Source organism: Neltuma alba, unplaced genomic scaffold (assembly GCF_004799145.2).
Source record: "Neltuma alba isolate B1F8T4 unplaced genomic scaffold, ASM479914v2 tig00012096_pilon, whole genome shotgun sequence".
In the NCBI taxonomy this organism is placed as follows: Eukaryota; Viridiplantae; Streptophyta; class Magnoliopsida; order Fabales; family Fabaceae; genus Neltuma; species Neltuma alba.
Genome location: NW_021636653.1, coordinates 42,127 through 52,278, shown reverse-complemented (window position 1 = coordinate 52,278; position 10,152 = coordinate 42,127). Strand labels below are relative to the sequence as shown.

General features: G+C 34.9%; 2 protein-coding genes across 2 annotated transcripts; both read right to left on the bottom strand.

The window, feature by feature from the left end:
* Positions 1-339: 339 nt before the first annotated feature.
* On the bottom strand, positions 340-5,006 carry LOC114722535 (ribosome biogenesis protein WDR12 homolog). The gene is given in 15 exon segments (XM_028908582.1): positions 340-587; positions 696-802; positions 889-924; positions 1,019-1,155; positions 1,243-1,351; positions 1,598-1,636; positions 1,638-1,742; positions 2,157-2,276; positions 2,395-2,505; positions 2,591-2,649; positions 3,178-3,263; positions 3,393-3,428; positions 4,012-4,118; positions 4,440-4,540; positions 4,765-5,006. Coding segments are annotated over 14 exon segments (1,311 nt in total). The 5' UTR covers positions 4,937-5,006; the 3' UTR covers positions 340-587; positions 696-709.
* A 733-nt stretch (positions 5,007-5,739) lies between these two features.
* On the bottom strand, positions 5,740-8,996 carry LOC114722536 (protein trichome birefringence-like 3). The gene is made up of 6 exons (XM_028908583.1): positions 8,810-8,996; positions 8,467-8,707; positions 8,208-8,379; positions 7,841-8,040; positions 7,445-7,603; positions 5,740-6,228 (listed from the first exon to the last, which is right to left on the bottom strand). Exons 1-6 carry the CDS (start codon positions 8,994-8,996, stop codon positions 5,898-5,900), a joined length of 1,290 nt encoding a protein of 429 aa, XP_028764416.1. The 3' UTR covers positions 5,740-5,897.
* Between the last annotated feature and the right edge of the window lie 1,156 nt (positions 8,997-10,152).

The window sequence follows — 10,152 nt, the reverse complement described above, 5'->3', positions numbered from 1 at the left end:
GAATTTTGCTCCCCTCTTCTCTAATTAAAACAAAATGAAGGAACTGAATAATTAAAAAAAAAATATTATATACAAGGTTAAGGACTTAAGGTCATTCTTTTGAAATGCTTTTTTTTCCTGTTTATAAATCAAGTTATTATATTTTTTTAATTCAAAATAAGCAAAAACTCAGGTTGAATTTTTTATATTATTATGTCAAATTCTCTAATAATATATAAACATGTATCTTTTCTTTTTTTTATGTCGATTTATAATTAAATGTTAATACTTTAAAAATACAACATATGATTATAAGTGATTGAAAAACTTGACATAATAAATAGCAAATATTACATCATGGTGCAAGATCACAATTATCATGTTTTCATTAAAAAAAATAATATATTCTTACATCCTTTGATCCAAAGGCTCAATACAACACTCGTGGCTCGGAAGAATCATTGCGTCCTCCTGTTCCTTGTACAGCCCAAGTTCAAATCCTCACATAAATATGAACTATACAAACACAGGATCGTTTTAATTGTATGCCTATCTTGCCAGTCCCTAAATTCATAGATCAAAATTTAGACTTCTTCATGATCAAGTACCTGACAATAAAAGATAATCATCATTCTACCGATCATCAGGTAAATAAATATATTTTTCGCTTTTTATACATATAATTATATATAACGTTAAAATTTTAAATAACTAACCCAAAAGCATTGGATCATTGTACTGAAATTTCAGAAGAAATGCAGACTTTTGAGTCTGCTCCGCCGCTGATAACACTGTCACTTCTCCACCAATCAGCACATAGCACCTAAGTCAAATAAACAATGATTTTATCAAGAATACCTTTGACTCATTTCGGAGCGAAAGAAAGAAAATATAGTGATATCTGTATACCTTGTCACTATGTGATTCAATGATAGAAAGTGGCCACTGCCAGGAAAAAGAGAAATATTAAGAGGTTAAGGTATGTGCACAAGAGCTAACGACAAAACTAAAAAATCACAGCAAAATGATGGCACATTACCGCGGTTCTCAAATCCCATAACATAACTTTTCCATCATAAGATGCAGAAAGTAAATGAAACCAAGAACTATCATGCCATTTGCAGGCTGAAATCCAAGAAGTATGAGAAGCAAACTGAAAAACTGGAGCAGAAGTGCCTACGGAAGAAGAAAAATTGTCAATTGAGGTATTAACACATTCACTTGATGATTAAGTTAAACAAAGATTGGACTCATTTAATAGACCTGGCTTACGAGGATCCCAAATCCTAAGAACAGGATCAGAACCACCAGCAGCTATCATAGCAGATCCTTCTCCACCAACATCAAGACAATTGAGAGCCTTGCCGCAGAACTACAGTTGGAGGACATGTAGTGATTTAAAAAATTATAAATCGAATATTAATATCATGTTGTTTTGAGACATTGTCAAGATAGGAAGTACAGAGAAGAAATTATTAGCGTGCCTGGAATGGTTCCACAGCCAAGAAAAAAGGAAGACAATTAAATAAATGGAATGAGCTTGGAAGATAATTCAGCAAGAAAATCATGAAGTTTGGTATAAAGACAAGCGTCAAACGTCACAAGTTGGCATGCTTACTATATTGAACGAGTCTTTCCCAGTCTCAACGTCCCATTTCCCTGGCGGAATGATCCCAGGATGCAGAATAGATTATGTCTCGCTGTGGCCAAACCACAGAAGAAACATGCTGTGTGTGGCCTACAAGGGTAGATACAGACTCCCCCTAAAATGCAAGAGTATTACGAGCAACAAATTGATCAAGTGACAAATAAAAGTTCAAAATTATACAATAAATGAGAAACAATATTCAAGAGAAGGAAATACAGTTATATACTCTACAAGATTTCTTGAGTTCACATATCTCACAAGTATAATGTCAAAAAAATAAAATTTTAGCATTAAAGAAAGTGAAGTCATTTAATTCTTTTGATAATAGCTTTACAAACATCCGCCCCACCAAGCCCTAACTCCCCCCCCCCCCAAAAAAAAAAGCATGAAAGTTTCGAGTACAAAATCAACCCCGTGATATAAAGTCACTAGGAATTGTACTTTTTCTTTCTATATTTTACTATCTAAAAAAACTAACAGGAACTATAAGTTCCTTTCCACAGTTATTATTAACCAGCGACATACTGACCTCTAACTGTGACTCCTCAACTTGATCTTTCACTTTCCTCTTCTTAATAGACACATCACCTTCTGCGTCAAAGTCAGTTTGCCACAGCTTGATGGTAGAATCCCAAGAACCAGAACAAATCTAAATATACGTGAAAACAGAAGCAACAAGACTAACATCAGAAATCTAAACTTTACATCTTAAAGTTATCTTGAAATTCGAAGAGAAAGAAGGAAAATTAAGAAATATAGAGAAGAACCATTTCTCCAGAAGTTTGTGCGGCAACACTCTTCACAGTATCTTTATGACCACTCAAGATTTTGAAGGCACTAATCTTCCTAGGATGCTCAATGGCCTTATCTAGATTGAGCTTTTGAACAAAGTTAAAAACATAACATAGTCAGATAAATACTCAACATAAAAATTTGCATATTTCTAAACTTTTTTCTACTAACCTTCCATAGCCTTACTGTTCGATCATTTGAAGCAGTTGCTAAGGTACAAGTTCCTGCACCTAAATACGGTACATATATTGATAAATGGGAGCAATATAAAAATAATATTAGAAATTATGATATGGAACATTAGGACTTCACAATAATAATAGAAAGACAAACACCCCCACAAGCAACAAGCTTTCCCTACTATCAACATAGAAACATTCATTCCACAGCTTCAGATATATGTGATTACATTGTCAATTTAAAAATTACAAATCAGATGTAGATTAAAAACGAGAAATTTGAACAGTTGCTATGGATTAATCATTTAGCAGGACCAGACAACTCGCACCAAATTAGGGATTGAACAACACTGATATTTGCTAACTTCAAGTGCTTTATCCTTTTCACTTTCTCTTCCTTTGTTTTCTCCTCCTTAGGAAGCAGTTTTAATCCTCGTCCTTGTAATTCTTTCTTTCTATTAAAATTCTTTCATTACTAGAATATTAGCACCTTTCAACTTAAAAAAGGGAAACAATGCTAACAGAGGTAAGAGATATTAGTATGCATGTTAGAGTAAAAAAATAACTCGTCTTTGTTACCTTTGTGATTGATGATGCTAACAGAAGTGATTGCATCAGTGTGCCCCTCCAATATATGTGTACATAATCCAGCACCTTCCCATACCCTTAGAAAAAAATTTGCATAATAACATTAAAAAAATTCTGCAAACACGTAAGAGATATAACATAAAATCTCAAAAAAGCCATTAAATGACTAGTTGTAAGATAACAAACAAATTATCGAAAATCGTTACCTCCCTAAACCATCATAACATCCCGTCAAAAAGAACCTGCAGCAACAATAGCATAACTGTTAAACTCCTTAGCAAAGACAGCCTGATCCAAAATTGATATACTTGCTAGACTAGACCAAGGAATTTGGTATTTTATCCAATGCACAATATCAACTGCCCAAAAAAGCTGGCTCTACACGTACTGCCATGCATTCTACCAAAAGCAACACATGTAATGGACCATCCAATAGAAGGATAAGGCCATGTCCTATGATCATCCCCATAAATCATAAGTGAAACCTCACACAATTGGTCGTCTAATGATGATCAGATGATGAATCTACATGATTATATATATATATATATATATATATATAATATAAGAAATTACTATACTTTGTCAATTATCAATGTTAACAAAACTGAATATGATCATGCCAACATTGTAAATTTCAAATTAAATGAGGCTAACCAACTTATCCGTGGAAGCTTAATCCAACTAGACTAGCTCAGCCAAATCTCCATTAACCGATATTTGTATAGTTAACAGAAACCCAAAGTCGACCGTTACACAGTTAATCATGACGACTGCATGCAATTCAATATTACATGCCACCTAGTTTAACGTTTGCAAGCTTACCGAGAAGAAGAACCATCAATTGCGCTAACCCAGTCATCATGTAAAGAAGGGTCTTCCTCCTTACGTGGGGCCACTACTTTTGTGTATTCAATTTCCAATATCTTTTCCTGCATTTCATCATTTACAAACATTAGATATGACTCCAAAATAATGGGCAATAGAATCATAGATACCAAAAATGTCAGGTAAAGAATCTTTCAGCAAAGACCATTTCATTGTGCTGCAATTCTTTTCTTTTATAGAAGGAGTAAAAGAAAATATAAAAGAAGAGAATAGTTAACTGGAGAATCTGAAAGACTTCAGTTGACCACAGTCCACTAGTTCTAATCATAGCTTCAGTTATTAAACAACAAATCCCTCTATACAACTCTTCCATTAACCAAAGGCAAAACAGAAAATCAGCAAATGTAGGATAATGAGATACTTACCACTGAAATTCCCTTGACGACCAAAAACTCCTCGAGTGACATCCGAACCAACTCGCCATCGATCAAAATGTCAAAAGGTTCCGGTTTATAATCAGGATCACCTGCCCATAATTGACAGTTACGTCAAAAGTTACCCGGAAACACGAGAGGGTAAAATTTAAATATGCAGGGGAAAGACGCAAACTTAAAAGTAACGAAGTCTCCTTCAAACTAGACCAGGGCAACAATTTTTCATTGAGAAAAACAGAATGTAAAACGGCCAAAACATCAATTTAATAATTGCACTGGAAGTTTGAGTGGACAAGGAATGCAGATAGTGAGATACCAGCGGCTTCAAGAAGACTATTGATGACGGAGGAGAGACCAAATCTAGTCAGGTTGGCGGGGATGGAAATGACACTGCTTGAGACCTTGAGAGGCGGTTTTAACTTAGTAACGAACCGCACCTGGATCTTCCTCGACGTTCCTTCAGCTTCTTCACCCATGTCAACGTCCATCCCGTAACCTCGACGGAGATGGAAGTAGAACAGACGACCAGCAAGTAAAGGCCACCAAATTCGAGATAGCAAAGAGGTTTATCGCCGTTTGATAGGAGAGAGTAGGGTTTATGGAGCCGACTGCCGGCTTGACCCGTAAACCACCCGACCAGAAATCATTTAAAATGAAATCTATACTCATGCAAATCTCTAGTTATACTTTAAAACAGAGAAAAAAAATTTGCATAATTTTTTTAAAAAGCATCATCTATCTAAAATTTAATATTAAATTTATAATTTTTAATAGTATTCTTTGTTTTAAGTTATTAAAAGCATTGAAAAATGATGTTATAATGCATATATAATTTCAGTTTGATTTAATATTTAACTTGTGATCCTGAAAAGTATGATTATTGTTGATGCATTTTTTCTTGATTTACTTAAAATACCATGAATTATCCCTACCGGAGGGGAAAAAGGGCAAAAGACTATGTAGTTCATATGCACTCTTTCAGGCCACATATATACCCCCCCCAAAAAAAAAGAACCCTAGAGCCTAGAGGCAAGGAAAAATCCCAAAAAATATTTTTTAAATTTCAAAATCATAAATTATGAATTGCTATAAAAATATATTGTTATTTGTTTTTTCAATTGTAATCAATTACTATTAAAGTTTTAATATAGTAAACATTTAGAATTTCAAAATCCAATATGTATTTTTTTGAGATTTTTTAGAAGCAATTAATAGGGCTAATAGTCCATCTGAGATTAGAAAATTTGTTGCATCTTGTTGTGTGTATTCAAGTACATAAAATGCTTGCAGATTTTCTGAAGCATATGTGCAAATTTATATATCAAAGAAATGCCCCAAGAAAGATGAATATATGAACATATAACTTCATAAAATTTGACATCTTCATGCCTCAAGAGGAAAACAAAAAACAAAAAAAATCACATTAACACTTTTTCCCATGTTTTTCTGCTATAACATAGCCAAAAATATCTGATTCCAGGTATCTGGAACTCCAGGCAAACACCAATGTATGCAATCTGCGTTTCGTGGGTCTTTTTTTTGCTCATCAGTAAGCAATTTGCCACCAGTTTCTGTGTAAACTGAGGAGTGACCATCAATTCTATACTCTGATATTTGTGTTATATTGATCACATTTACTGGAACTTTCATCTTCTTCACCACTTTGGCCACCACGCTCATCATTTTCTTGTTGGAACCACTTCCCCAGTACTTCTTCTTCCTCACTGGCCTTGTTTCATTGAAACATTTCACCCCATCTTTGTTTCCCCAGTCTGCGCTTCTGAAACATCCATCAAACAATGGCTCATTTGTATTGTTATTGCATGGTTTTGTTGCCTGTGTTTGGTTCACTTCTATCTAGCCCTCTATGTATTTGAAAACAACCTTCTATGTATTTGAAAACAAACTGCTATAAGGGTTATTTGTAAGTGAGGATGGTTTTGGACATTTGAAGTATCCAAATCACAGCTGTTGAAGAAAGATTTTGTTATTTGAGGGGGATCATCCTCTAGAGTGCAGTTCAGCTAAAAATAAAATGTAGAGAAACAGACGCACAAAGATAATTTCCATTTACGAGGGATCCTTATTGAGAAAAATGGCAAGGGGGCCCTTTTCATCTCTCCCTTCACTTTAGGCAAAATGCACTGCAACCGGTTTGAAAGAGAATTGCTTTGGTTGTTTGTAAAAGCATGGTTTTGGTTAAAACATCAAAATCAAAGTAGTTGAATAAAGATTTTTATCTTAAAAAAAAATGTGCGAAAGAGACTGAATTTCCTAAACTGCGCTACATTTAAAGTATTAAAAAAAAGATAAATATAAAAAGGCAAGTCTTACTTCTGTGATACCTATTATTTAAAGTGGGACTAACATTTTTCTGTCTATTTTTTCTTTATCTCAATCGGCATGCACTTTTAGTAGAGAGAAAGCAAAACGCACACACATTGTGTGAAGTATTCGAGAACAAACTATTGTAAATATTATAGATGAGAGGACTTAGACTCGACCAAAGTAGTCAAATCAAAGTTGTTGAAGAAAGATTTTCTTATTTAAGGGAAGACTTACTCATTTGGATCTTAAAGCGTACTTCACCTAAAACATAGAGAGTTAGACACAAAATAGTGAACTTCACATATATGAAATCTACATTGCCAAAAACAGGGCTTCCTCTTTCGTATTTAACTCTCTTCATTTCAAACAAAATCCAATTCAATGATTAAGAAAATGGCTTTAATTGTTTGTTACTCGATGGTTTTGGTTAAAGTCTCCAAAATCAAAATTGTTGAATAAAAATTATTACATTACAGAGCATAAAGATGATGTATTTCCTATAGTGCGCTTCACCTAAACTATGAAGGGAGATAGATATAAAAAAAGTAGGCTTTACTTTTATGACATCTCATTACCAGAAGTATGGCCCGCCTACTTATGTTTATCTCTCTCTTTACTTTGAGGCAAATGCAACATACACTTTAGCAGATCCAAGTTAGAGAGATTACCTAGTATGCGTAGGAGATATGGTTGTAAAGAAAACCCGGGTTTTATTTGGATTGATATTTGAGTCAACCCAGTTGGCCCATGTCTTCAAACCTAACTTGTAAGCAACTGGTGTATCGAATTCTTCACTCCCTTCTTCGCCATTTGAAAATGAACCCCATCTGCAATTACACCATTCCCAACTTTCACCACACTGTAACAAACTCTCCATCAAAACTCGTCATAATTAAACAGCAAAAACTCAACAACACATTCTCCTAAACAAGTGATATCCATGCATATACTGATCCAAATTATTCCAGAGATGACAATTCTAGTCTGATATGAGATCACAGTAGCCTTAAATTGTGTTCTGCCAGCTTCCGAATGAGTAAGTATTGAGCAGGGAGAGAACTTACAGTGCTTGAACCCTGAGACCAGTCATCCACCATATGTATGTATTGAAAACAAGTATATCCACTCCAGTCCAGTTCTTGGCACGTTCAGAGATTTCATCCACTTTTATTATCCTCTCCTTTGGATTAGTTTTTATATGTATATCAGTGTTGGATTCCACAAGGAATGGCGCCCAATAGAACTCTATTGTTGCATTATAATCCTACACATCACAAAATATTATATCATTCTGGGTTTTCCAGATGAGTAGCTTCATTTCACGTTCATACCATCATTAAGTTGTATATTTCAAAACTGACATGATTCAAAATCACAAATCTCTGCGTTCTTTATACTAAACCAAGCAAAAAATCCTTTTTAATTATGTACCTTGGCTTTGAAGACTGAATGAATACGCGCTCCTTTCATAGACTTTCGCTTTTCAGGTATGACCCACTCAACCAAGCACACAAAAGATTCCCACTGATTTCTCTGCAATGAGTCCCCTATAAACATCAGCCTCTTCCCTCTAATTTTCTTCAGTGCCAGGTATGGATCAAACCTACCATATATTGTCATTATAAATGTGAATCATATCAGTTCAAACAACATAGGGCCAATTATCACGAAAAGTGAAGCAAATTCTTACTTAGGCAAGGTACAATCTTCTGGCTGCCACTCCCAGTGGCGATAATCAGAGTCTTCCCTTCCATTCTTTACACAAGAAAACTGTCTATCTACATATGGACAGCTTCTGTCTGTGTACACAGGCTTTATGGAACGGTTAAACACCCATTTTCCATTGGCAACATTGCACTCCTCTGGATCAAAGTCGAACCTGTCATCGACCAGCGAGCCAATTCTTCCTTCTTCCTCTGTTTTCTTATCACCTGCTCATCAACAACAATATCAGAAACTGTCACATCAGAACCCAATAGCTCAGTTGGGGGGGGGGGGAAGAGAGGAGGAAAAGTTCCATGAAGCAAACTTACTGGATTTTAGTTTGTTATTCCTCCTAGGACAGAATTTGAACTTGAAGAAGGAGGATGAAGAGGAAGGGAGAAAGCTGAGTCTCTCCGCAAAGAGAACAAGAAAGAAGAAAAGAACACAAATTGAAGTGATAATGACGGGGAGAGGCAGCTTGACTCTGGGAGGCTTCATTATGGCTGAAGGAAACATGGGGTTTGAGGGAATGAAACAAGCCTAAAGGTGTCGGAGACAGAGAAGAAGAAGAAGAAGAGGTGCACAGCACAACAGAATGATGAAGACATTGAAGAGGAGTTTAGAGAGGAAGTGTTATATGGGGTTTTGAGTAGAAGTGAAGTTAAAGCATAGTATGCTTTGGTTATGAATAAAAAAGTGGTTATAGCATAGTGGAGGTTAAGGATTAAGTTACAAGGCTTACATCCACAACAAGTAGACCCCAATTGAATATAACGAGGTATTCTTCTAAATTTGCACAAGTTAAATTTTTGTTTCTTCCAAGTAATTTAAGGCTGCATTTTCCGCTTCCGTTGATGAATTTATAATTTTGCAGAATTTTTTAGGCTTCTTTGAAAAAAAAATTGAATCTGACTTTCTAACCATGATGATTTGTTGCTTTTCTTACCCATTGGCTGTGAAGGTGTATTAGTTGAAGGCATGACATCCCTTGCTGTCTCTTGTGAGTTCAAGCATAATGGCAAACCAGATCTGTTTATTGTTCACAGCAAGAAACGGACAGTTGTTTGTCAAGATCATAAATAGTACTCCCTCCGTTCCTTATTATAAGAGACATTTGATGCTTATGGCATGTTCCCATATATAAGAGACACTTAAAAATTGTCTCTATTTTTTTGTATTGATTTCCTATTTTATCCCTATTTATTTTGTCTCCAACTCATACTATCTCTCCCTCCCACTTCTCTTTCTTTTAATAATTTAATTGTTCTCTCTCATACTCTCTCTCCTTATTAATGGGGCATTGTTGGAAAAACATTATATTTTTTACACATTAATTGTCCTCAACTAATTTTAACTGTTTTTTTGATCAACGTAATTTGGTTATTTGTCTCTTATAATAAGAAACGGAGGGAGTAGTTTTTTCCATGCTGTCATCTCTCTCTCTCTCTCTCTCTAGCCTTTGGCATGTGTTCTTGGTGAACTTTGAGAAAAGGTATCTGCTTGCAGTAGGTTTAGTTTTTTGTATATGTTTGGTGAACTTTGAAAAATGGTATCTATCTGTAGTAGGTGTCTTCTTCCAACATATATTTATTTGGGTGCGAAAACTATAAACTGGGGATTTGATTTTGTGACTTGAGCTTAATTTCTCGTGGGGTGAAATTTAGTGTTATTT